General features: G+C 39.1%; 1 protein-coding gene and 1 long non-coding RNA gene across 3 annotated transcripts in view; both read left to right on the top strand.

Moving 5' to 3' along the window:
* The window catches only part of LOC143025622 (acetylcholine receptor subunit alpha-like 1), a 54,165-nt gene extending 27,877 nt beyond the window's left edge, over window positions 1-26,288 (top strand). The window contains exons 6-10 of one of the 2 annotated variants that reach the window (XM_076185568.1): window positions 13,283-13,502; window positions 15,574-15,742; window positions 19,453-19,605; window positions 20,717-20,883; window positions 25,545-26,288. In XM_076185568.1, the coding sequence (XP_076041683.1) occupies window positions 13,283-13,502; window positions 15,574-15,742; window positions 19,453-19,605; window positions 20,717-20,883; window positions 25,545-25,766 (931 nt within the window). In that variant the 3' untranslated portion in view covers window positions 25,767-26,288. The remainder of the gene's footprint in view (window positions 1-13,282; window positions 13,503-15,573; window positions 15,743-19,452; window positions 19,606-20,716; window positions 20,884-25,544) is intronic. The other variant, XM_076185567.1, reaches the window with a different exon arrangement.
* A 103-nt stretch (window positions 26,289-26,391) lies between these two features.
* LOC143025621 (uncharacterized) lies at window positions 26,392-27,684 on the top strand. Its single transcript, XR_012966416.1, has 2 exons — window positions 26,392-26,560; window positions 26,645-27,684. It is a non-coding gene; the product is annotated as an uncharacterized LOC143025621 (long non-coding RNA).

Raw genomic sequence — 27,684 nt, 5'->3', positions numbered from 1 at the left:
CTTCCTCCCGTATGTTCCATGTTTTTGCCTTGTACAGTACTGTTGGGACAATCACTCCTTCATATAATCTCCTCTTAGCATCCATTCCCAAATGTCTATTTCTCATTACACTTTTTAATCCCCCAAGGCATTTACTCACTTCTCTCAATCTACATTCTACCTCCACCCCCACTCCTCCCTTCACTGCCACATTTGCACCCAAGTATCTAAAACTATCCACTTCCTCCAGTCTCTCTCCCTTAATACTCACTTCTAGTCTGCTGCCACTTTCTCCCCTTGTACATCTCATCACCAGTTGTAGAGCTTGTGTTAGGATTAGAAATGGAGAGAGTGAGTGGTTTGAGGTAAAGGTGGGACTTCATCAGGGATGTGTTATGTCGCCCTGGCTGTTCAATTTATACATGGATGGTGGTGTGAGAGGTAAATGCAAGGGTAGTGGGTCAGGGATTGACGATGGTTAAATAAAATAGAGAAAAGTGGGAGACAAGCCAGCTGTTGCTTGCCGATGATACTGCGCTTGTAGCAGGGTCAGAGGAGGGTTAAGGACGTTAGTGACTGAGTTTGGGAAGGTGTGCAAAAGAAGGAAGTTGAAGATAGATAAGGGTAAAAGTAAAGTGATGATATATATATATATGTGTGTGTGTGTGTGTGTATTTACCTAGTTGTATTTTACGGGAAGGGGAGCTATGCTCGTGGGGTCCCGTCTTCATATCTCATTATATCTAAACTATTTTTAAATTCATGTATTGTTTTTGCACACACCACTTTCTCATCTAACTTGTTCCAACTGTTTATTACTCTGTGAGGAAAGCTGTTCTTTTTCAAATCTCTTCTATAGCTGTCTTTTTTTATTTTCTTTCCGTGTCCTCTTGTATTTCTGTCATCCCATTTTATCAGATTCTCTCTGTCAGTAATTTCTATGCCTTTCATGATTCTGTAAATAGCTATCAAATCTCCTCTCTCTCTTCTTTGCTCTAGTGTCTGTAGTTCAAGTTTTTCTAGTCTCTTCATATGATAGTTTTGAGAGTGTTGGTGCCAGTTTTGTAATTGCTCTTTGTATTCTTTCAAGTTTTTTTTTTATAATTTTTTTTGCACTTGGTGACCATATCGTTGCTGCATATTCCAATCTTGGTCTTATCAGGGTGATTAGGATTTTCTTCACCATTTCTTCATCCAGGTATGTAAATGCAACTTTGATTGTTCTTATTAAATTATAAGTTTCTCCAAAAATCTTATTTATATGTTTCTCAGGTGACATATTATTCATAACAATGACTCCCAGGTCCTTCTAATTTTCTACTTTTTTTATTCCTTCTTCTCCCAATTTATATGCTCCTGTTATTCTGTTTTTGCTTTTTCCAAATTCCATTATACTACACTTTATTGTATTGAACTCCATCTCCCACTTCCTACTCCATTCCTGTACTATATTTAGATCTCTCTGTAGTGATTCACAATCTTCTTCAGTTTTCACTCTTTTCAGTAGTTTTGCATCATCTGCAAAGAAGCTCATATAGCTTTCAATTCCTTCATCCATATCATTAATATATATAGCAAACATTATTGGGGCCAGAACTGTTCCTTGCGGAACACCGCTTATTACTTCATCCCATTTTGAGTGCTGGTTTCTTATCACTACTCTCATTTTTCTTTCTTGCAAAAAGTCTTCCATCCAATTTAGTAGTTTTCCCTGTAGTCCTCCTTCAGTTTCTAATTTCTTAAGCAACTTCTTCTGTGGTACTTTGTCAAAAGCTTTCTTTAGGTCTAAAAATACACAGTCCGCCCATCCATCTCTTTCTTGTATTATATCTATTAGTCTTGAATAGAAACATATTAAATTGGTGACGCATGATCGTCCTTGTCTGAATCCAAATTGCCTTGGATTTAACACTTTGTTTTTTTCTAAATATTCTACCCATATACTTTTGATATTTCTTTCACAAATTTTTGCTATTGTACTTGTTAGAGAGACTGGTCTATAGTTTGTAGGTTCTTCTTTATTTCCTCCTTTATATATAGGTACTATGTTTGCTTTTTTCCAATCTTCTGGAACTTTTCCTTCTTTCAAGGAACTGTTTAGTATGCTATGTATTTTGTCTGCCAGTTCATTTCTGCATTCTTTCAGAATCCAGTTTGCTATATCATCTGGTCCATGCGATTTTCTGACATCAAGATTACTCAAGTGTGTCAATATTTCATTCTTTGTTACTTCTATTTCTTCCATAGGGGGGACTTTCTCTTTCCATTCAATCTCTTCAGGTTGTATGTTCTCCCTTGTAAACACAGATTTAAAATGTTTGTTCATAATTTCCGCCATTTCTACTTCCTCAGTGTATTCAACTCCCTCTTGTCTTAATTTCTCCAAGTCTTGTTTATTTTTCAGTTTATTGTTTACAAATCTGTAGAATAGTTTTGGTTGATCTTTACACTTTTCTATGACATCTTTTTCATATTTTCTCTTTTCCTCTCTGCACGTTTGTACATATTCATTTCTATAACCGGTATATATTTTCCATTTTTCAGGTCTTCTGTCTTTTTTCCATCTGGTCCAGGCTTTGTCTCTTTTGTCTTTTAACTCCCTACAACTTTTGTTGTACCAGCATTTTACATATTCTTTTTCTTGTTTTTGTCTTGGGACATACTTTTCCACTCCTTTTTTTGTAAATTTTTGTCAAAATATTCCATTTCTCTTCCACTGTTGTTTCTTCTTTGTATATTTCTTCCCAGTTTTCTTGTTGAAAGAATTCTCTTATTTGATCAAAGTTTGTTTTTTCATACATCATTCTTCCTTTTCTATATTGCTCATTTCTTTTCATATATTTTTCTTCATTAAGTTCCAGTTCAATCAATATGTGGTCACTTTTACTTATTGGTGTTTTATATTCAATTTTGTCCACTATTCTAGGTTCAGATGTAATTATTAAGTCTAGTCTCGATGGTTCTTCTTCATTTCTATACCTGGTGTTCTCCTGTATCCATTGTGTCATTGTATGGTCAGTAATCATCTCAAGTAGAGCGTTTCCCCATGAGCCGTCTCCACCCTTTACTGTCATTTCTTTCCAGCAGATTTCTTTGCAATTAAAGTCGCCCATTATAACTATTCTTCCTCCATCTTCCATTATTTTATTTAATGTTATCTTTGTGTCCTCTAACATACTTTTATGTTCACTCTCCTCCCATGAGGCTGTTTTCGGAGGCACATAATTTATCACAAACTTTCTGCTCTTCTTATCTCTGTCTTCCACTTCTATCATAATCATCTCTACTGTATTCTTTCCATATATGACACCCTTCACGTTTATATCCTTCTTAGTCAGGAACATAACTCCACCCCCTTGCTTTTTCTCTCTGTTTTTAATCCAATAATTATATGCTTTATGTCCTACACTGTTGGGTGGTAGTGGGCCTTTTAATTTTGTTTCTACAATTCCCATTATGTCCGGTTCTTTTTCTTTCAAATAATCATTCAGCTCATTCAATCCTGTTATTAGTCCATCTATATTTGTGTAAGACACTCTTAGTTTTCTGTCACTTCCATTGTGTTCTCTGTTTCCCTTTTGTTTTTCTCTTGTATGTCGAACTGCCTTAGTTTCATATTCACTACTCTCCAATAGAATCTCTCTTTCTCTGACTCCATTCTGTTCTCGTTTTTTTTTCTTAGCTTCAAGTCTTTTCTGCTTTTCTTCCTCTCTTTCCTCTTTATTCATTTCCCTTTTTATCCATACCTTTTTATATTGTTCACTTGTTGCTAGTTTCCCTGTTTTGGATAAGATATTCTCTGCCGTCGTTTGTGACCTGAATTTAATCTTAATTGGTCTGGTCTTATCTGTACTATACTTTCCGAGCCTGAATTTGTCCTCAATTTCCTTCATAATTTCTGGTTCATCTTCCTGAACTAATTTTAGTAAACTGCTTACTTTTTCATTTTCCTCATTGGTTCTTGAGGTTCTATCTGGGTTATGTTTCTCTTCCATTCCTAATATAATTATACATTTCTTTTTGTCAGCTAAGTCTCTTACTATATTCTCCTTCTGTCTCATCACTTTAATAACTGAGTCTTCAGTTTGTTCTCTCATTTGCTGTTTAATTATATCAGTAAATGCAACTTTACTGTTTTCTTTTATCGACTTCCATCCCTCTCTGTTTTCTTTACTATTCCTCTTCAATTCCTCATTCTCCACCTTTACTTCTTTTAACTGTCTTTTTAGGTTTTCTATTTCATCAGTTAAGTTTTTGTTCGCCTTCTCTAGTTCTTCCAATTTTTCAACCCTTTGTAGAATGTTGTTAACATGACCGAACCTACGCTCCAAGTCCTCGATCATCTTATCGACCTTCTCTTCTAGTCTTGTCAGTCGGGGGGGGGGGTTGTGTCCCCCCCACCCTCTTTAAATCCCTGGAAAATATTCTCATCACTTTCTACTGTATTGCTCTTATCTATACTTCTAATCTTTACATTTTTATTAGACATTTCATCGTCGTCGGGGGGCCGTTTGTTTACCTTTCGCCTGTCTGCCTGGGCCAAGTCTACTCCTTCCTCATTTCCTTCCATTTCCCTCAGTAATCCTCCCCTTTTCCTCTTTCCTACTACCCCACGAGCAATTTCCCCCCACCCTGTAAATACAATAGGCACTTCTCTTTGCGTTGGGATCCACGAAACTTCAATTTTCTTCAGAACGTCTTCTAAGCCGTCCGTTCGTTGAAGTGTGTATTTACCTAGTTGTATTTTACGGGAAGGGGAGCTATGCTCGTGGGGTCCCGTCTTCATATCTCATTTTATCTAAACTATTTTTAAATTCATGTATTGTTTTTGCACACACCACTTTCTCATCTAACTTGTTCCAACTGTCTATTACTCTGTGAGGAAAGCTGTTCTTTTTCAAATCTCTTCTATAGCTGTCTTTTTTTATTTTCTTTCCGTGTCCTCTTGTATTTCTGTCATCCCATTTTATCAGATTCTCTCTATCAGTAATTTCTATGCCTTTCATGATTCTGTAAATAGCTATCAAATCTCCTCTCTCTCTTCTTTGCTCTAGTGTCTGTAGTTCAAGTTTTTGTAGTCTCTCTTCATATGATAGTTTTGAGAGTGTTGGTGCCAGTTTTGTAATTGCTCTTTGTATTCTTTCAATTTTTTTTATAATTTTTTTTTTGTACTTGGTGACCATATCGTTGCTGCATATTCCAATCTTGGTCTTATCAGGGTGATTAGGATTTTCTTCACCATTTCTTCATCCAGGTATGTAAATGCAACTTTGATCGTTCTTATTAGATTATAAGTCTCTCCGAAAATCTTATTTATATGTTTCTCAGGTGACATATTATTCATAACAATGACTCCCAGGTCCTTCTCATTTTCTACTTTTTTATTCCTTCTTCTCCCAATTTATATGCTCCTGTTATTCTGTTTTTGCTTTTTCCAAATTCCATTATACTACACTTTTTTGTATTGAACTCCATCTCCCATTTCCTACTCCATTCTTGTACTTTATTTAGATCTCTCTGTAGTGATTCACAATCCTCTTCAGTTTTCACTCTTTTCAGTAGTTTTGCATCATCTGCAAAGAAGCTCATATAGCTTTCAATTCCTTCATCCATATCATTAATATATATAGCAAACATTATTGGGGCCAGAACTGTTCCTTGCGGAACACCGCTTATTACTTCATCCCATTTTGAGTGCTGGTTTCTTATCACTACTCTCATTTTTCTTTCTTGCAAAAAGTCCTCCATCCAATTTAGTAGTTTTCCCTGTATTCCTCCTTACGTTTCTAATTTCTTAATCAACTTCTTATGTGGTACTTTGTCAAAAGCTTTCTTTAGATCTAAAAATGCACAGTCCGCCCATCCATCTCTTTCCTGTATTATATCTATTAGTCTTGAATAGAAACATATTAAATTGGTGACGCATGATCGTCCTTGTCTGAATCCAAATTGCCTTGGATTTAACACTTTGTTTTTTTCTAAATATTTTACCCATCTACTTTTGATAATTCTTTCACAAAGTTTTGCTATTGTACTTGTTAGAGAGACTGGTCTATAGTTGGTAGGTTCTTCCTTATTTCCTCCTTTGTATATAGGTACTATGTTTGCTTTTTTCCAATCTTCCGGAACTTTTCCTTCTTTCAAGGAACTATTTAGTATGCTATGTATTTTGTCTGCCAGTTCATTCCTGCATTCTTTTAGTATCCAGTTTGCTATTTCATCTGGTCCATGCGATTTTCTGACATCAAGATTACTCAAGTGTGTTAATATTTCATTCTTTGTTACTTTTATTTCTTCCATAGGGGGGACTTTCTCTTTCCATTCGTTCTCTTCAGGTTGTATGTTCTCCCTTGTAAACACTGATTTAAAATGTTTGTTCATAATTTCCGCCATTTCCATTTCCTCAGTGTATTCAACTCCCTCTTGTCTTAATTTCTCCAAGTCTTGTTTGTTTTTCAGTTTATTGTTTACAAATCTGTAGAATAGTTTCGGTTGATCTTTACACTTTTCTATGATATCTTTTTCATATTTTCTCTTTTCTTCTCTGCACATTTGTACATATTCATTTCTATAGCAGGTATATATATTCCATTTTTCAGGTCTTCTGTCTTTTTTCCATCTGGTCCAGGCTTTGTCTCTTTTGTCTTTTAATTCCCTACAGCTTTTGTTGTACCAGCATTTTACATATTCTTTTTCTTGTTTTTGTCTTGGGACATACTTTTCCACTCCTTTTTTGTAAATTTTTGTCAAAATATTCCATTTCTCTTCTACTGTTGTTTCTTCTTTGTATATTTCTTCCCAGTTTTCTTGTTGAAAGAATTCTCTTATTTTATCAAAGTTTGTTTTTTCATACATCATTCTTCCTTTTCTGTATTGTTCATTTCTTTTCATATATTTTTCTTCATTAAGTTCCAGTTCAATCAATACGTGGTCACTTTTACTTATTGGTGTTTTATATTCAATTTTGTCCACTATTCTAGGTTCGGATGTAATTACTAGGTCTAGTTTCGATGGCTCTTCTTCATTTCTATACCTAGTGTTCTCCTGTATCCATTGTGTCATTGTATGGTCAGTAACCATCTCGAGTAGAGCGTTTCCCCATGAGCCGTCTCCACCCTTTACTGTCATCTCTTCCCAGCAGATTTCTTTGCAATTAAAGTCGCCCATCATAACTATTTTTCCTCCCTCTTCCATTATCTTGTTTAATGTTATCTTTGTGTCCTCTAACATACTTTTATGTTCACTCTCCTCCCATGAGGCTGTTTTTGGGGGCACATAATTTATCACAAACTTTCTGTTCTTCTTATCTCTGTCTTCTACTTCCATCATTATCATTTCTACTGTATTCTTTCCATATGTGACACCCTTCACGTTTATATCCTTCTTAGTCAGGAACATAACTCCACCCCCTTCCTTTTTCACTCTGTTTCTAATCCAATAATTATATGCATCATGTCCTACACTGTTGGGTGGTAGTGGACCTTTTAATTTTGTTTCTACAATTCCCATTATGTCCGGTTCTTTTTCTTTCAAATAATCATTCAGTTCATTCAATCCTGTTATTAATCCATCTATATTTGTGTAAGACACTCTTAGTTTTCTGTCACTTCCATTGTGTTCTGTTTCCCTTTTGTTTTTCTCTTGTATGTCGACTTTCTTCAGTTTCATATTCACTACTCTCCAATAGAATCTCTCTTTTTCTGACTCCGTTCTTATCTCGTTTTTTTCCTTTGCTTCAAGTCTTTTCTGTTTTTCTTCCTCTCTTTCCTCTTTATTCATTTCCCTTTTTATATTGTTCACTTGTTGCTAGTTTCCCTGTTTTGGATAAGATATTCTCAGCCGTAGTTTGTGACCTGAATTTAATCTTGATTGGTCTGGTCTTGTCTGTACTATATTTCCCTAGCCTGAATTTCTCTTCGATTTGTTTCATTATTTCTGGTTCATCTTCCTGAACTAATTCTAGTAAATTTCTTACTTTTTCATTTTCCTCTTTGATTCTTGTGGTTCTATCTGGGTTATGTTTCTCTTCCATTCCTAATATAATTATACATTTCTTTTTGTCTGCTAAGTCTCTTACTATATTCTCCTTCTGTCTCATCACTTTAATAACTGAGTTTTCAGTTTGTTCATTCATTTGCTGTCTGATTATGTCAGTGAATGCAACCTTGCTATTTTCATGAATTTTTTTCCAACCCTCCTTGTTCTCCATATTATTCTCCTTTAAGACTTTATTCTCATCTTTTACTTCTTTTAACTGTTGTTTTAATTCTTCAATTTCCTTAGTTAAGTTTTTGTTCGCCCTCTCTAGTTCTTCCAATTTTTCAATTCTTCGTATCATACTGTCAACATTACCTAACTTACGTTCCAAGTCCTCGATCACCTTATCAACTCTCTCCTCTAGTCTTATCAGTCGGGGGGGGGGGGTTGTGTCCCCCCCACCCTCTTTAAATCCCTGGAACATATTCTCGTCACTTTCTACTGTATTGCTCCTCTCTATACTTCTAATCTTTACATTTTTATTAGCCATTTCGTCATCACTGAGCTGGTCCGGTGGTCGTTTCATGTTGACCTTACGCTTGTCTGCTTGGGCCAAGTCCTCCACTTCCTCATTTCCTTCCATTTCCCCAGCAATCCCTCCCCTTCTCCTCTTTTCCTACTTACCTACTGCCCCACGAGCAATTTCCCCCCACCCTGTAAATACAAAAAGGTACTTCTCTTTGCGTTGGGATCCACAATCGGCACTTTTCTTCAGAACGTTCTTCAAGCCGTCCGTTCGTTGAAAGTGTGTGTGTGTGTGTGTGTGTAAAGACAGACAAATATGGAGGTGAGGTGGCAAAATGAAATGTTAAGTCTTGAGTATGGGGCTTTATTCAGAACCAGACATTTTGACCTCTTGGGCCCTTAACGTTTCATTTTGCCACCTCACCTCCATATATATATACATACACACACATACAGTACCCCGTCTGGGGTATTGGCTGCATGTTATTATGGCAAAGTAGCATGCAGTTGATACTTCAGGGTCTATATGGGGCGCCCCTACGGACCAGAGTCATACATAATTTTGTCTGTGATAGAGGAAAACTCTGTTCATAGAGAAATGATGACACTTTTATAAAACGAATGTCCCTCCGTTATGCTGTTCCCCAACACCCTCTTAGTGTCCTGTACTATTTCTCTGAATATTCATTTCCTTTTTTCATCTACCCTGTGGTGGGGAAGAGAATGCTAACCAAGTCTTTCCACTTGAGTTGTAAAAGGTGACAAAAAATGGGACGGGGGATGGGATTAGGAGTCCTGCTACCTGTAGCCCCAAAAGGGGACATTCCTAAAAAAAAGTAAAGGCATAAGAGGGCCTGGGAGTTTTCCAACCAGTACCCTAAGGTTTGGGTCTTTTAATGTGCGTGGATGTGGTACAGATGAGAGTAAAAGGGAAGAGATAGGCAGTATGTTTGTGAGAAGAAAGATGAGTGTGCTGGCTTTGAGTGAAACTAAAATGAAAGGGAAGGGCGAGTGTGAGTTTGGTAGTGTAGCTGGGATGTTTCATCAAGGCTGATGTGGATGAAGGTGAAGCTGGGAAGGGAGATGTGGGTTTTTGTAAGTGCGTATGGGCCTGGTAGTGAGAAGAGCATAGAGGAAAAGGAGGCTTTTTGGGTATATATAAATGAGTGCATAGAGGGATTAGGGAGAAATGTCAATGTAGTTTTATTGGGAGACCTTAATGCTAGGGTAGGAAACAAACCAATAGACAGAGTGATTGGGAAGCATGGAGTTCCAGGTAAAAATCGTAGTGGAGAAGTGATGGTGGAGATGTGTCTTGAAAGAGAATTGATGATAGCAAATACAGTGTTTAAGAAGAAAGGCAAGCATAATTACACATGGGAGAGGGTGGTGGATGGAAGGGTGGCAGATAGAGCGTTAATGGACTATATAGTGGTGACCAGGAGTATGGTAGGAAGAGTTATGGATGTACATGTTCTAAGGGAAGAGAGTGGGGGAATATTAGATCATTTTCTGGTAGAAGGTAAATTGAGAGTGGAGAATAGGTGGAGAAAGAGGAAAAGGGCAGAAGGTAGGGAGGTACTTAGAGTTAACTGCTTAAATGAGAAAGAAAAGATGAATGAGTATAAGAAGCCAAGAGAGGAGTTGGAGTGAGTGAGCGATAGAGTAGAACTGGGAGTGGAGGAGGATTGGGGATGGTTCAAAAAGGGAGTCACAAAGTGTGCAAAGATGGTGTGTGGAACAAGAAGGACGGGAAGAAATAGAAGGAAGGGTAGTGAGTGGTGGGATGAGGAAGCAAAGAAGGGTGTAGAAGAGAAGCAGGCATTCATAGATTGGCTACAAATTAGGACGAGGGAATCGTATGAGAGGTACAAAGTAAAGAGAAGGGAAGTTAAGAATAAGATAAAGGAAGCAAAGAGGAGAGATGTGAAATGGGGTAAGAGTATGACAGAAAATTTTGAAAATAATAAAAAGATGTTTTGGAAAGAAATTAAAAGAGGAGGTGAATCGAGTAGAGAAGAAAAGGTAAAAGGTGCATATGGAGAGATGATAATGGAAGAGAAGGCAGTGAGAGGAAGGTGGGCAGAGTATTTTAGGGAGACGCTAAATGTGAAGGATGATAGGGAGGGAAAGGTGGTTGTAGTGGGAAGTGCTAAGAAAATGAGAGTGATGAGTGAGGAAAATGGAGGAGAAATAGAGAAGGATGAATTGAAAGCAACAATTAATATGATGAGAGCAGGTAAGGCACCTGGTCTGGATGGATGCCATGCAGAATGTCTGAAAAAAGGAGGTACAGTTATGGTGGACTGGCTGGTGAGGTTATTTAATGTTTGTTTAAGAGAGGGTAAAGTGCCGGAGGACTGGAGGAGTGCCTGTATAGTTCCGCTTTACAAGAAAAAGGGACAAATGTGAGTATAATAATTTCAGAGGGATTAGTTTGTTGAGTGTAGTTGGGAAGGCTTATGGGAGGGTCTTGATTGAGAGGATTAGGAGAGGAACAGAGGGAGTAATTGGTGAGGAACAGTGTGGTTTTAGGACAGGTAGGAGTTGTGTAGATCAGATTTTTGTGGTAAGACAGATATGTGAGAAAGCTATAGGAAAAGGTAAGGATGTTTTTTGGACTTTTATGGATCTGGAAAAGGCTTATGACAGAGTGGACAAGAAGGCACTGTGGGAGGCTCTGCAAATTTATGGGATAGGAGGAAAGCTGTTAAGAGCAGTCAAGAGTTTTTATGAGAGTAGTAGAGCTTGTGATAGGATTAGAAATGGAGAGAGTGAATGGTTTGGGGTAAAGGTGGGACTTCCTCAGGGTTGTGTTATGTCACCCTGGCTGTTCAACTTATACATGGATGGGGTGGTGCGAGAGGTGAATGCAAGGGTAGTGGGTCAGGGATTGGAGATGATAAGAGAAAATGGAGAAAAGTGGGAAATAAGCTAGTAGTTGTTTGCTGACAACACTGCTTGTAGCAGGATCAGAGGAGGGATTGAGGAAGATAGTGACAGAGTTTGAGAAGGTGTGTGAAAGAAGGAAGCTGAAGATAAATGTGGACAAAAGTAAGGTGATGAGATGTAGAAGGGGAGAGAGTGACATCAGGCTGGAAGTGAGCATTAAGGGACTGGAGGAAGTGGATAGTTTTAGATACTTGGGTGTGAATGTGGCAGGAATGGGAGGAGTGGGGGTGGAGGTAGAATGTAGATTGAGAGAAGCGAGTAAATGCCTTGGTGGATTAAAGAGTGTAATGAGAAATAGACATCTGGGAATGGATGCTAAGAGGAGGTTACATGAAGGAGTGATTGTACCAACAGCACTGTATGGGGCAGAAACATGGAACATAAGAGAGGAAGAGAGAAAGAGTTTCAATGTGTTCGAGATGAAATGCCTGAAAAAGATTATAGGAGTTACTAGACTTGATAGAGTGAGAAATTAGGAGAAGAGGAAGAGAACAGGGGTGGAAAGGGAGTTGGGAGATAGGGTTTGCGAAAGAGTATTGGGATGGTTTGGACGCAAGGAAAGAATGAGTGAAGATTAGTAAAATAGGTGTGGAAGGCAGAGGTGGAGTGAGTGAATATGAGGGGGTGTCCTAGGATGAGATGGATGGATGGGGTGAAAGGGGCATTACAAAAGAGAGGAATGTCTGTTGAGGAAAGATAGGAGAGGACAGAAGATAGGGGTGAATGGAGAAGGGTTGTGTATAGATGATGCTGTGATGCATGAGGGGGAGTGGGATGGGGGGTGAGGAAGTATGAGAAAATATATGACGCAGCCTGAAGGAATTTCTCCCCGTCTTCTCCTTTTCTGCATGAGGGGATGAAGAGGGGGGTCGCTGAATTTATGAAGCAGCCTTGCTGTAGATGTGCTGTGTCTTGTGACACTGCTTCTGACCCCGGGCAGTGGAGAGGATGCAGGGATGACCCGTCATCCAGGAGGAGCCAAGATAAGAGGGAGGGGGGAGGGTGGAGGGGAGTGGAATATGTAGGGAATGGAATAGGTGGGAGTGGTTTCTATGCCTTTTTTCTTTTTGGCTACCCCCTGTGTAAGGGGGGAAAAGCTGCTATTATATGTATGTCCTTTAGTTTACTTTTATCTTATTTTATTTCATCTTATGCTCATTTACCTTATGTTATCTTTTATTTTATCTTATTCCATTTTACTTTATTTAGTAAGGGATTTCTCCCCGTCTTCTCCTTTTATGCATGGGGGGACGGAGAGGGGGGGGTCGCCGATTTAATGAAGCGGTCTTGCTGTGGATGTGCTGTGTCTGGCGACACTGCTTCTGACCCAGGGCAGTGGACAAGGTGCAGGGATGACCCGTCATCCAGGAGGTGCTAAGATAAGAGGGAGGGTGGAGGGGAGTGGAGTGTATTCAGGGATGGAATGGGTGGGAATGATTTTATGCCTTTTCCTTTTTGGCTACCTCCCTTGTAAGGGGGAAAAAGCCTTGGTATATGTATGTATGTATTCTTTCTTATTTCTTTTACACGTTTAAGCCCCTATATACACTTCTCACTTTCCAAAAAACTGTGGGGAAAGACAGAGGCTGTATAGACTCACAGGAGATAGATTGGTGCTCTTGTATCAGCCCTTTGAGAGTGAACATCGACCCAGGGAAGCGGGTAGCATGTCTAGATACACTGCGTATGATAACTAGTATCTAGTATTACATGAACTAGAAACTGCATTATATTGAATTTGCTTGTTCTGATATATGATGGATTATTGAATGCCTGCCATATTACATTTCATTGGCCTTCACATTGGAATATGACTGAAATATCTCTCATTTTTTTTCCTCTCTTACAGCTCCGATTGGAAAAATTCAAAATTGACGAACGGTAACACCAAGATCGTGGTAAGGCACTCAGGGGAAATCATTTACGTTCCTCCTGCGGCTGTCAAGGTGCAATGTACGATAGATGTGATGCTTTGGCCCTACGACCAGCATACGTGCAAAGTCAAGTTCGGCTCCTGGGTGTACGATGGCTATATGATGAACCTTAAGAAAGCAGACCCACCACTTTCGGTAAGCGTGGTGTGTGTGTGCACACACACATATACAGAGTTGGAAATTTGGGCAGGGTTTCCCTAAAGTTAGGGAAAGGGAGTTACATACATACATACATATACCAAGGCTTTTTCCCCCCCTTACCAGGGGGGTAGCCAAAAAAGGACAAGGCACAAAAACATTCCCACCCATTTCATCCCCAAACACACTCCACACCCCTCCACCCTCCCTACCATCTTAGCACCTCCTAGATGACGGGTCATCCCTGCACCCTGTCCACTGCCCTGGGAGTTAAAGGAAAGGGAGTTAAATTAATTATAAGGAGGAACTAATTTGAAAAAAAAAAAAATGTTTGAAGAACAAAATACTGTAATACCAACCATGAGGATGCTGGCATTATGACAGAGAAGGGATTAATCCTTTCAATATGATGATGCCTACGTAGGTGTCATGAGAGACTTGGACAAAGTCTGGGAATGGAACCAAAAATGGGAAGTGAACTTCAACATCAAGAAATGTAGCAAAAATAGAATATCAGGGCAATATAAAACTAGTACAAAGGAATTAAAAAAGAAATTAGCTCAGAAAAGGACCTAGGAGTAATTATTAACAAAGACATATTACCAAACAAGCATATTTAACTACTTGGATGAGGCAATGGTGAAGAAAATATTAATCACATTGATAAGACCAAGATTGGAATATGCTGCAACACTATAGACACCCAGCACAAAAAATAATATAAAGAAATTAGGAAGAATCCAAAGAGCAACAACAAAGATGGCTGCAACACTTTCAAAATTGACATACAAACAAAGATTGTCCAAACTGGAACTACCAACCCTGGAACAAAGAAGAGAAAGAGATCTACTGGCCTTGATGGAGAAGATTTATTAAAGTGGGATAAAAGAAAAACAAGAGGACATGAAAAGAAACTCAAAAAGGATAGTTATAGAAGAGATCTGAAAAAGAGTAGTTTCCCACACAGAGTGTCTGGAACAAATTGGACGAGGCAACAGTGTGTGCAAAAACTATACAAGAATTTAAGAACAAACTAGATGTTGAAAAATACAAAGATCACTACGAGGATAGCTCCCTTCCCATATAATAAAACTAGGTAAATACTAGCAAACTAGACACTGCGAGATACAAAGACGGGACATCATGAGCATAGCTCCCCTTCCCATAAGATACATCTAGGTAAATATATATATATATATTGTATCTATATACTAACCCTATATCTATACATATGATGCACATATGTGCAAAAAGGTGCCAGTGCTGTCACCAGATGTAGACTTCGAAAGTTACATGTTTTGGTGGTGCAAGGAAAGATAACCTCTTTGGGCTTTCTTGATCTATTGGAGTGAACAGGTTAAGGGTATCTACAGAGCGGGGATGTAATCCCCTATGGAAAGAGTACCCAGCTGCTTCACTGTAAGGGAGAATCCACCTGGTGCTATAGTCACAGGGGTTAGATACACTGAAACAGCTGCATCAGCCTTTCTGTGTGAGGTTGTCCATTCTCTAATAATTTTGTCTTCTTAAAATAATATTTGTGGATTAGTTGTAGATACTGTGTGTCTAGTTAGTATTAGTGAATGTACCTTTACATGGTGTACGTTTTATAGTTATAATCATGTAATCTGGTAGGTATAATGAAATGGTCTGTACGTGTCTCACGATATTATGTACTTGTTTAGGTACCTTTCTGTTGGGAGGTGGCATGATGTGTGTTGTATGTTAGAGTCAGATGTTTATGATTTGGGAATGTGGAGGTCAGCAAGATTGGAGGTACTGGAAGGTACCAGTGCATGTCAACACCTTCTTTGCATATATGTGGATCATGTGTCAGGCATGTGATGTATATATAGTTATATGGTTAGTATATGGATACAATCGGTTAAGTGACTAACACTTGTCACATGCTGGCCCCGGTTCAAGTCCTTGACCATACCACATTTCAATTTCTGCATGTTGGCCTCCTCAATTCTCTTGATGTTGATGGCTTAGAATTAAAGTGTATTGTGGTTGATAAAAATTTAATATATATATACACATATATAATCTAAGACTCATTTTGCAGTTGGAGTTGGACGACATGATTCGGGATTGGAAACTAAGCAATTATTCCCTATCCATAAACACCAAACATTATGAGTGTTGCCCCGAACCTTACGTTGATGCCACGATATACCTGACCCTACGCAGGGCTGCACCTACTTTCTGCTGGACAGTGATGATGCCTACCGCAGGTACATAAAGCAAGGGTGCAATTATCTTCATTCCATAGGCATCTCTGGATGTCCTCGACATTTTATCAGTGATGGTCAATTGCCCAGGCTTTCCTGCTGCACAGGGAAATGTGGTGGCTTATTGTTCAGGATGTAGATGTTCAGTTTGAATGGAGAAGTATTGTGGAAAGGTTGGTGCCCCTGTCAAATGGAATTTTTTTCTCAAAAAGGTTGGTATGCTTGTGAGAAATGGAGGAAATTTTTGTTAACCTCAGTGTTCAAACGCCATCAAAGGTCTTAAAACCTTAGGATATTTTTCACTGGGACTGTACAGTAGGCTCTTAAGTACTACAATGACTTAGGACCATATTTATAGGGTTGTAAGAAGAGTCACATCATAAATCTACGACCCTAAGATTTGCGATTTGTAACTCCTGTGGAGACACCAGAAGTTGTAGTACATAGCCGCTGTCAGTGATAACTAACTCTATCTCTGGGATTGGGTAGTTTCCAATATGGCCACCTTGTTTTTAGAATTCCATCACAATTACATTAGTGCTGTTTTTATTTATTTGTATGTTTATCTATTTCTTGTTGGTTATCATTATTATCATTATCATTATTATTACTATTAACATTATAATTACTATCATATCATTATTAATGTTATTATTATCATTATTATTATTACTATCATCATTATCGTTATTATATAATTATTATATTTTTATCATTATTGTATTATCATTATTTGTTATCATTATAAGAGTTGATGATAGCACAGTGTTTCGGAAGAAAGTCAAGCATAAGTACACATGGGAGAGGGTGGTGGATGGAAGCGTGGTAGATAGAGTGTTAATGGACTATGTAGTGGTAGATAGAAGTATAATAGGAAGAGTTAAGGATGTACATACGCTAAGGGGAGAGAGTTAGGGAATATCAAATCATTTTTTGGTGGAAGGTAAGCTGAGAGTGGAAGATAGATGGAGAAAGAGGAAAAGGACAAAAGGTAGGGAGGTGCTTAGAGTGAACTTTAAATGAAAAGGAAAAGGAGAAGGAGTACAAGAAGAGGCTGAGAGAGGAGTGGGAAGGTGTGAAGGATAGAGTAGAGCTAGGAGGGGAGAAGGAATGGGGATGGTTCAAGGAGGGAGTCACAAAGTGTGCAAAGATGGTGTGCAGAACAAGAAGGACAGGAGGAAATAGAAGGAAGGGTAGTGAATGGTGGGATGAGGAAACAAGGTTGTAGAAGAGAAGAAGCGAGCTTTCACAGATTGGTTAGAAAATAGTACGAGGGAGTCATATGAGAGGTACAAAGAAAAGAGAAGAGAAGTAAAGCAAAAGGTAAAGGAGGCAAAATGTAGAGCAGATGTGAAATGGGGTAAGAGTATGACAGAAAATTTTGAAAGTAATAAAAAGATGTTTTGGAAAGAAATTAAGAGAGGAAGAGGAGGCGAATCAAGTAGAGAAAAGGTAAAAGGTGCAGATAGAGAGATGATAGTGAAAGAGAAGGCAGTAAGAGGAAGATGGGCAGAGTATTTTAGGGAGTTGCTTAATGTGAAGGAGGATAGGGTGGGAAAGATAGTTGCAGTGGGAAGTGCTAAGAAAATGACCATGATGAGTGAGGAAAATGGAGGAGAAATAAGGAAGGATGAGAGCAGGTAAGGCACCTGGTCTGGATGCATGCCATGCAGAATGTCTAAAAAAAAAAAGAGGTACAGTGATGGTGGACTGCCTGGTGAGGTTATTCAATGTTTGCTGGAGAGAGGGTAGAGTGCCAGAGGACTGGAGGTGCCTGTATGGTTCCACTTTACAAGGGAAAAGGGGACAAGTGTGAATGTAGTAGTTTCAGAGGGATTAGTTTGTTAAGTGTAGTTGGGAAGGCTTATGGGAGGATCTTGATTGAGAGGATTAGGAGAGAAACAGAGTGAGTGATTGGCGAGGAACAGTGTGGATTTAGAACAGGTAGAGGTTGTGTAGATCAGATTTTTGTGGTAAGACAGATATGTGAGAAAGCTATAGGAAAAGGTAAGGATGTTTTTTGGGCTTTTATGGATCTGGAAAAGGCTTATGACAGGGTAGACAGGAAGGCACTGTGGGAGGTTCTGCAGATATACAGGATAGGAGGGAAGCTTCTAGGAGCTATCAAGAGTTTTTACGAGAGTAGTAGAGCATGTGTCAGGATTAGAAATGGAGAGAGTGAGTTGTTCGAGGTAAAGGTGGGACTTTGTCAGGGATGTGTTATGTTGACCTGGCTGTTCAACTTATACATGGATAGGGTGGTGCGACAGGTAAATGCAAGGGTGGTGGGTCAGGGATTGGAGATGTTTAAAGAAAATGGAGAAAAGTGGGAGGTGAGCCAGCTGTTGTTTGCGGACGACACTGCGCTTGTGGCAGGATCAGAGGAGGGATTGAGGAAGTTAGAGACATATTTTGGGAGAGTGTGTGAAAGAAGGAAGTTGAAGATAAATGTGGGTAAAAGTAAGGTGATGAGATGTACAAGGGGTGAAATTGGCAGCACACTGGAAGTGAGCATTAAGGGAGAACAACTGGAGGAAGTGGATAGTTTTAGATACTTAGGTGTGTATGTGGCAGGAAAGGGTGGAGTGGAGGTGGAGGTAGAATGTAGATTGAGAGAAGTGAGTAAATGCCTTGGCGGATTAAAAAGTGTAATGAGGAATAAACATTTGGGAATGGAGGCTAAGACGAGATTGTATGAAGGAGTGATTGTGCCAACAGCACTGTATGGGGCAGAAACATGGAACATAAGAGAGGAAGAGAGAAGGAGTTTGAATGTGTTTGAGATGAGGTGTCTAAGAAGTATGATGGGGGTTACTGGGCTGGATAGCATGACAAATGAGGATGTGAGGAGGAGAACAGGAAAGAATGAGTGAAGGAAGATTAGTAAAAGAAGTGTGGAAGGCAGAGGTGGAAGGAGTGAACATGAGGGGGCAACCACAGATGAGATAGATGGATGAGGTAAAAGGGACATTGGGATAAAGGGGAATGTCTGTTGAGGAAGAATAGGAGACAGAAGATAAGGGTGAGTGGAGAATAGTTGTGCATGGATGATGTTATGATGCATGGAAGGGAGTGGGTGGGGATGGGGGTGACGCAGCCCAATGGGATTTCTCCCCATCGTCCCTTTTTCTGCATGTGGGGACAGAGAGGGGAGGTCACTGATTAAATGAAGCAGCCTTGCTGTGTATGTGCTGTGTCTTGCTACATTGGCTCTGACCCAAGGCAGTGGATGAGATGCAGGGATGACCTGTTATCCAAGGTAAGAGGGAGGGAGGGGGTGAATGGGAATGGAGTATGTGGGGATGAAATGGGTGGGAGTGGATTTTATGGCTTTGTTTTTGGCTACCTCCCTTGTAAGGAGGGAAAAAATGTTGGTTTATGTATGTATGTAATTTTTATTATCATTGTGCTCATCATTACTATTATCATACAGTGGTCCTTCCCATATTCAAATGAATTGGGCGACAGGATTTTCATGTATGGGGAATATTTGGTCACATGAGGTAAATCCTCCCCCCCTCTCCCCCTAGTCTCCTCTCTGCCACTCCAATGCTAAATATGCAATTCTGAAAAAATAAAAGTGATATATTAAACACAATGAACATAAACCATATTTGGATAATGGTAATTTATGTATGGTAGTTCAGACTTGGGAGGAATGTCTGTATTTCACTCTGTTCCCAGCAAGGCGGTAATCATGTCCTTCCTTACAGTGCTCTGCCTGCTGACCTTTGTGACCTTCCTCCTTCCTCCTGCATCTGGGGAGAAGATCGTTGTGGCTTTATTATCGCTTCTTGCCAACATTTGCTTCCTGGATTATGTCACAAAAGTGATTGGACATGCTCCTACTCATACCCCAATCCTGGGTAAGTGATGTGGTCATATCTATCAAGAATCCCCTCACCTCCATTAATACCTCCCTCCATCCCCAGTCCATCTTGCTCATTTTCTTGAACTGTTCTGGGGGTTTGCTTAACAAAGGTGGAGCATGCCGACAGGAGACCTTTTAGTCCATAACTAGGTTGGATGCATAAAATTATAATAATGATGAATAAATAAATGAAAAATAAATATAACATAGATAATAATAAATAAAATAAATAAATGCACAGGTATATTTTAATAATAAACAAACAGATAAATAGTAAATAATAATAAAATGACATAACTGATAATAAATGAAAATCAAGCAAATAATAATAAAAAACAAATAATAACAAACAAATAAACAAATAATATAAAATAAATGAGTAAACCCTGGTGAACAGTTTGAGTGGGAGGGAGGCGTGGGAACTGTTTTCTTCTAGTGTTAAAATTGTCATTAAAATATAAAATTGAATATCCCAATTCATATGTCATACCTCTCCTTTTTACTGATCAGGGAAAGATTATTTCCTTCAGATGAGAGAGTGGGATGCAACTCCCTCATCAGCTGACATTAGTCAAAATAGAATCCTCAAGGTAAAAAAATGCTTCAAGATTTGGATAGTTCCTAAATCGTGTTAAAAAAAAAAAAAAAAACACCGAGCTGTGAATGATTGTCTCGTACTTTTCAAAACAGTTTTCATGTTCATATGACACTAAAGTATTATTATTGTTATCATTGACACAGTCATCCCTCCTATATCCAAATTAATTGGAAAGATATTCAGATTTGGGGAAGATCCAGCTACGCGAGGCTTCGAGTCCGAGTGATATAATTACCAATTTCCCTGATGCAGTGACTCAAGCAAATACATACACCTATCATCCCAGCATGGGATCCATGAACAATTTTCATGAAAGTGGCAGTTGCCGACAAGACTGACGAGTTAAACACCATATGAGGACGGAGCCTTCGCTTATTACAGCTTTTTCTAGGTACTTGAAAAAGCTGTAATAAGCAAAACATCGTACAAATAAAGGCTCCGTCCTCATATGGTGTTTAACTCGTCAGTCCATAAACAATCCCATTCACGTTAACTCTTTGTCTTTCAGTTAAGGTGGTATGCCTGCAACTGGTCCTGTTGGTATTGGCAGTACTATTGAATGCTCTAGTGCTGAACATTAGCCGTGGGCCCCACACTTTAGCTCTTTCCTCTTCGCTCAAGCTACCTCTTATTCGTCTCTCTTCTCTCCTTGGTCTTGCCTCCTATGCCCACAAGGTGAGTAGTGCCTTAACCCTTTAACCTCAGATGACATGATGAAAAAAAGGACATACTTTGAAATCTTAGTACAGTACTACTAAAAAATTAATTGGATGGGTTCTCTGACTTTTGGGTGGTTTTGCAAAACGCCTCGCGCCCCTGTGTTGACGTGGTGATTTTGTAACGCTTCTCAAGCCAGAGCCAGTAAGCCTTACTTTTGGGTGGTTTTGCAAAACGCCTCGCGCCCCTGTGTTGACGTGGTGATTTTGTAACGCTTCTCAAGCCAGAGCCAGTAAGCCTTTTTCGTTTTAACACATACCCTTTCATTACTTTTCCAAAATGTCTGAGGAAGTTTCTTCTAGGATTTTCTGAGATTTATACTATACGGTGACAGTGACATAGTATATCTATCATAAAGTTTATATCTATAAACGTTGCTACTCGCTCAAGTCCCATGGGACTCCCTGCATGATAATGATAATGAATGGGATTGGGATTGGGGGTGGGATGACGAGACGTGACACAACATGAGCATAATTAAGGAGAATGTTGTAAATGTAAGGGCATCTTAGTACTACTAAAAAATTAATTGGATGGGTTCTCTGACTTTTGGGTGGTTTTGCAAAACGCCTCGCGCCCCTGTTGTTTTGTAACGCTTCTCAAGCCAGAGCCATTAAGCCTTTTTCGTTTTAACACACACCCTTTCATTACTTTTCCAAAATGTCTGAGGAAATTTCTTCTAGCATGAAACGTTATCGACACTTCTGGAAATGGGTGACGTGCTCAAAAAAGATACAAAAGAAAGACACCAAAAACAACTCTGAGCTTCTTGGACAGCTTCGAGCAGAACACGCTAGAACCTTTCCGGGTCTTTACGGAAAAACCAAAAGCTTTTCTGTGATAGAGTCTTTAAAGGAGTTCCATTTAAAAGTTCTTCAGTTTAATGTCACCATACGTGAAAATGAAGACTTTTCGTATTCAGATGAAATGTTTGACGATTTACAATTGTTTAACGGAGACGTCGAAAAGAGTAAATTCGATGGTTTTTCCAAGCACTATTTCGCGGGCTACAAGAGTTTCATAAAACATGGAGGCAGGGGTGATCACAGAAATTACCAAATGCACTACATCGACTCAATTTTTAAGAGTTACAAGCGTCAAGAGAAGAAGAACAAGTACGCTATAAAGAAAGTCAAAGAAGAGGCTGAAAAAAAGAGGCTCAGGGACAGAGGGTATCTCAGGGGGCGTAGGCGCCCACGAGCGAAGCGAGCAGTGCCGCAGGCCAAGCACCCCTGGCGAAGCCAGGGCCGGCGAAGCCAGGTGCTTGTCTTAAGAAAAAAAAGTCTAGTATCTAATTGTTTATAGCAAGGGCTAGCATGAAGAATATGAAAGCATTTCAGTGTCTCTCATGACTACAGAGGAAAAAACTATACATATGTATAGGTGTTTTATAAAGTACATTACCATATCCGGTTTTTCGTATCTACACAACAAGCGGCTGGCATGAGTTGAATGGGTTAACCTCAAGTTTAACTGAACCAGAACCAGTCACTAATGGTTCTCAGTCCCTCCCATAGCCCTCTCCAGGAAGAAAATTTGTCACTGAGTGGTAGGAAGAGGGGAAGGAAGGATGCAGTTGTCCTTTGTCAGCTCTCCTCAGACATGATAAAGAGATTCCAGTTGCTAATGGTCCTCAATCCCTCCCATAAATCTCTCCAGGAAGAAATTTTGGAAAGTTATCTGTGTTGTCTGAGAGAATGTGAGTGGTAGGAAGAGGGAAAGGAAGGGCACAGTTGTCCATTGTCTCAGCTCTCCTTAGACATGATAAAGAGATTCCAGTTGCTAATGGTCCTCAGTCCCTCCCATAGATCTCTCCAGGAAGAAACTTTGGAAAGTTATCTGTGTTGTCTGAGAGAATGTCTTATGTCATTGAGTGGTAGGAAGAGGGGAAGGAAGGGCACAGTTGTCCATTGTCTCAGATCTCCTTAGACATGATAAAGAGATCCCGAGCAGGACAGTGGACCAAATGTCAACCCTCTCCAGATCAATGTGATGGTATCTGAAGATGTCTGTCTCAGTATGATCATCATATACAGGCTCCCATTATTGATTCTATCAGTACTTATGCAACTATTTAATCTACAGCCTCTGGAAACTCCATAGAGACTGTGATGGACTGGATTTTTAGAAGGGTTTAAGGGGCTTATGTAAATCCTATGTACAAAACTTGTTTATTGTACATTTGTACAGAGACCCTGGAGTGGTGTACACACAAGCCCCCAACCTTGCTGAAGAATTTTGAAGGTTACATTACATAGGTAACAACGTTCAACTCTACTGACTTTCGAAACTCAGTATTGGATCACTTTATGGTCAGCAAAGCACTTAGGCAATGAATATGCAGTGAAGCACTTTTGGCACTGGGATGTCATGAGCGTAAAATGGCAGTCATGATTCTCATGACATGAATAAAATGTAAAATAAAAGGATATAGTAGCTAACCGGTTACAACCATCAGGCGAGCCCATCAATTTCTTTGATAAGATTTTGGACTCGGTCCGGATATCATCATTATTACGATATTATTATTATCATTATTATTACATGGATGGGGTGGTACAAAAAGTAAACACAAGGGTAATGGGCTAGGGATTGGAGGTGTTTAAAGAAAATGGAGAAAAATGGGAGGTGATGTTTGCCGATGTCACTGTGCTTGTAGCAGGATCAGAGGAGGGATTAAGAAAGTTAGTGACACAGTTTGGGATAGTGTGCAAAAGAAGGAAGTTGAAGATAAATGTGGGTAAAAGTAAGGTGATGAGACGTACAAGGGGAGAGGATGGGAGTAGTTAGGGAGACTGGAGGAAGTGGATAGCTTTAGATACTTGGGTGCGAATGTGGCTGGAAAGGGAGTAGTGGAGGTGGAGGTAGACTGTAGATTGAGAGAAGCAAATAAATGCTTTGGGGGATTAAAAAGTGTAATGAGAAATAGACATTTGGGAATGGATGCTAAAAGGATTTTGCTTGAAGGAGTGATTGTGTTGACAGCACTTTATGGGGTAGAAACATGAAACATAAGAGAGGAAGCTAGGAAGTGCTTAAATGTGTTTGACATGAAATGCCTAAGAATTATGGTAGGGGTTACTAGGCTGGATAGAATGAGAAATGAGGAGGTGATGAGGAGAGGGGGTGGAAAGGGAGTTGGGAGATAAGGTTGATGAAAGAGTATTGGGATGGTTTAAACACATGGAAAGAATGAGTGAAGAAACATTAGTAAAAGAGTGTAGAAGGCAGAGGTGGATGGAGTGAACATGAAGGGGCAACCAAGGATGAGATGGATGGATGGGGTAAAAGGGGCATTGTGAAAGAGGGGAATGTCTGTTGAGGAAGGGAGAAGACAGAAGATAGAGATGAGTGGAGAATGGTTGTGTATGGATGATGCCGTGGTGCATGGGAGTGTGTGGGATATGGGGGATGGGGGGTTAGGGAGTGTGGGTGAATAATTTGATGCAGCCCAAAGGGATTTCTCCGTCTTCTCTTTTTATGCACGAGGGAAGGAGAGGGGGAGATCACTGATTAAATGAAGTGGCCTTGCTGTGGATGTGCTGTGTCTTGCTACATTGCTTCTGACCCAGGGAAGTGGGAGAGATGCAGGGATGACCCATCATCCAGGAGGAGCCGAGGAAAGGAGGGAGGGGTGGTGAATGGGAGTGTAGTATGTGGGAATGAAATGGGTGGGAATGGATTTATGCCTTTTGATTTTGGCTACCTCCCATGTAAGGAGGAAAAAGCCCTTGGTATATATATTATTACTGAATTGTTATTACTACATTGTAATTATTAATATTATTATTACTATTATTAGAGAAGGAGTTTGAATGTGTTTGAGATGAAATGTCTGAGAAGTATGATAGGGGTTACTAGGCTAGATAGAGTGAGAAATGAAGAGGTGAGGAGGAGAACAGGGGTGGAAAGAAAACTGGGAAATAGGGTTGATGAAAGAGTATTAGGATGGTTTGGACACATGGAAAGAATGAGTGAAGAAAGATTAGTAAAATAAGTGTGGAAGGCAGAGGTGGAAGGAGTGAATATGAGGGGGTGTCCTAGGATGAGATGGATGGATGGGGTGAAAGGGGCTTTACAAAAGAGAGGAATGTCTGTAGAGGAAGGACAGGAGAGGACAGAAGATAGGGGTGAATGGAGAAGGGTTTTGTATAGATGATGGTGTGATGCATGAGGGGGAGTGGGTGGGGGATGGGGGTGAGGAAGTATGAGAAAAAATTTGACGCAGCCCGAAGGGATTTCTCCCCGTCTTCTCCTTTCCTGCATGAGGGGACGGAGAGGGGGGGTCGCCGAATTTATGAAGCGGCCTTGCTCTGGATATGTTGTGTCTTGCGACACTGCTTCTGACCCAGGGCAGTGGACAAGGTGCAGGGATGACCCGTCATCCAGGAGGTGCCAAGATAAGAGGGAGGGAGGAGGGTGGAGGGGAGTGGAATATATGGGAAATGAAATGGGTGGGAGTGATTTCTTTGCCTTTTTCTTTTTGGATACCCCTCATGTAAAGGGGAAAAAGCCTTTGGTATATGTATGTATGTATTAGTAGTAGCAGTAGTATTATTACTATCACTATTATTGTTATTATAAATATCATTATTATTGTTATTATTTATTTTTGACAGGTCTCCCGGAGCGATGGAGCAGACCTGGAAAAGAGTGACCGCCTGGAACTTGGTGAGGAGAGCAAGCTCTGTTCCGGGGAGTCACGTCCAAGGTGCAACTGTGACACTGAGGACAACCTCTGGAATTGGCTCCTCCTTGGCGCTGTGATTGATCGTCTTTGCCTCTTTATTTACCTCATCATCATTGTTCTCAGCATCTGTATTTTCAGTACTGTTGCATAGCCAGGTTAAAACAAAATGGAAGTCTTTTTGGACTTTCTCTAATGTATCTGAGCTATATTTCCTAAAGGTTGGAATTGTATAGTTGTGACACTCCCCAAGAGTTGTCCATTACTTCAAAAATATTCAATTAATGTAATTCGATAACTGTTGCTTTCAGCTGAAGCTGTTTGAAAATAGCAATTAGATTTAATATAGCAATTTTCTATCAAAAGAAACACCATGTGAGAAAGGAGCATTTATCAGCAAGGTGTTTCGCTTGTTACACCTTTATCAAGTGTACCTGATGTACCTTGATAAAGCTCAAGCAAGTGCAACTTCATACTAATAAAGGCTCTGTCTTCACATTTGTTGTTTCTTTTGACAGACTTGTCAGCAACTGCCAGTTACATCCACAGCAATTTACTCAATTCAGCTTTTTTCCATTAGGCTCATTGGCAATATAGCTTGGTTGAAAACCTGTTCCAGACAGACTTGTTAGTGCCTTCTTGTGTGTGAAACTATATATATATATATATATATATATATATATATATATATATATATATATATATATATATAATATATATATATATATATATATACACATACATATATATACATACATATACACACACACAAACACACATTATATATATATATATATATATATATACACACATATATGTATGTATACATATATTAAGTACTGTAATAACTTTTAGAGTAAAAGTTAATTACTTTTTACAATTTTCTTATTAATTGAAGAATCACAATAGGACTTTCCCTGGACACACCCATATGCCAAGATTATCATTGTTACTGTTATCATTATTATGATGATAACGATAAATCTCTCTGGCCCTGGGAAAATCCTCAAGAGACATGACCTGTCATGTCAGGTCATGAGAGGTTGACTGTTGTTGATTTCACCTTATGTGTAGATTGCTGGACTTCTTTGGAATCCCAACATTGATTATGACTATATATGGTATGTATAGTTATAATGTATTTGAATAGAATTGCCAGTGACAGTGAAGGCAATCAAATAATTCTGACAATCATCGCTGGACTCAAACCAAGGGCTTGCGAGAAGCAAAGCTGATGCTCTACCAACTGAGCTACCGAGACTCTAAAATTCTCCAACTTGGGAGTTAATCTAACTCCTAAAGGACTAAGTCCACTGCTAACAATGACTTATAATATTTGCATAACTCTGCCAAAGTATTTGTAGGGTTAGATGACAGTTGAAAAGTGCATATTAAAGTTGTCCTACATAAAAAAAGTATTGTTACCCTAGAGAATGGTCATCATGTCAACTTCTCGTTTATTATTCTTGTTGGTATGAAGAAATTGGTTTCTTTCCTGAAGTGCAAATGAAGTGAAAACAAACATACAACTATGCAAATCACTATTATAGAAGAACTAGAAATGTGTGAATAAGAAAAAATAAACATTTTGTAATCATAACAGTCAACATATATGTCAAAACTATCATATCATTTACATGATGACTGATCACATCTTGAATATTGCATAATAAATTTCCTTACTTTTACTAACTACAAAAAAAACAAAACATATATAATAAATCATTCTTTGTATGAAATTATATAAAATATGTACAGCATAAAACCTCAGGATTTGTTTGGTAGAATGTGCCAAAATGTATACAGCTACATCTGACCTAAATTGGATAGAATGCATGTAGTTTTAGAAGCATCAATCAAGGCTTTTATCTGCCTTATCATTCAAGGGACCGTAAACCTACTTACAAACGGGTGTCACTACAATTTTTTTTATGAAAATTTGACTGAATGATCCTAATCATCTTCAAACACAGAACATAGAACTATATCCACACTGTATTCATAAAAATGTCAAAAACAAAATAATGATAATAATGATAATAAGGTAATAATTAATCAATGGAATATCTAAG

The sequence above is a fragment of the Oratosquilla oratoria genome, chromosome 5 (genome assembly GCF_046742065.1).
Source record: "Oratosquilla oratoria isolate Oo_2021 chromosome 5, ASM4674206v1, whole genome shotgun sequence".
Classification (NCBI taxonomy): domain Eukaryota; kingdom Metazoa; phylum Arthropoda; class Malacostraca; order Stomatopoda; family Squillidae; genus Oratosquilla; species Oratosquilla oratoria.
This window is presented reverse-complemented; position numbering and strand designations above follow the sequence as displayed.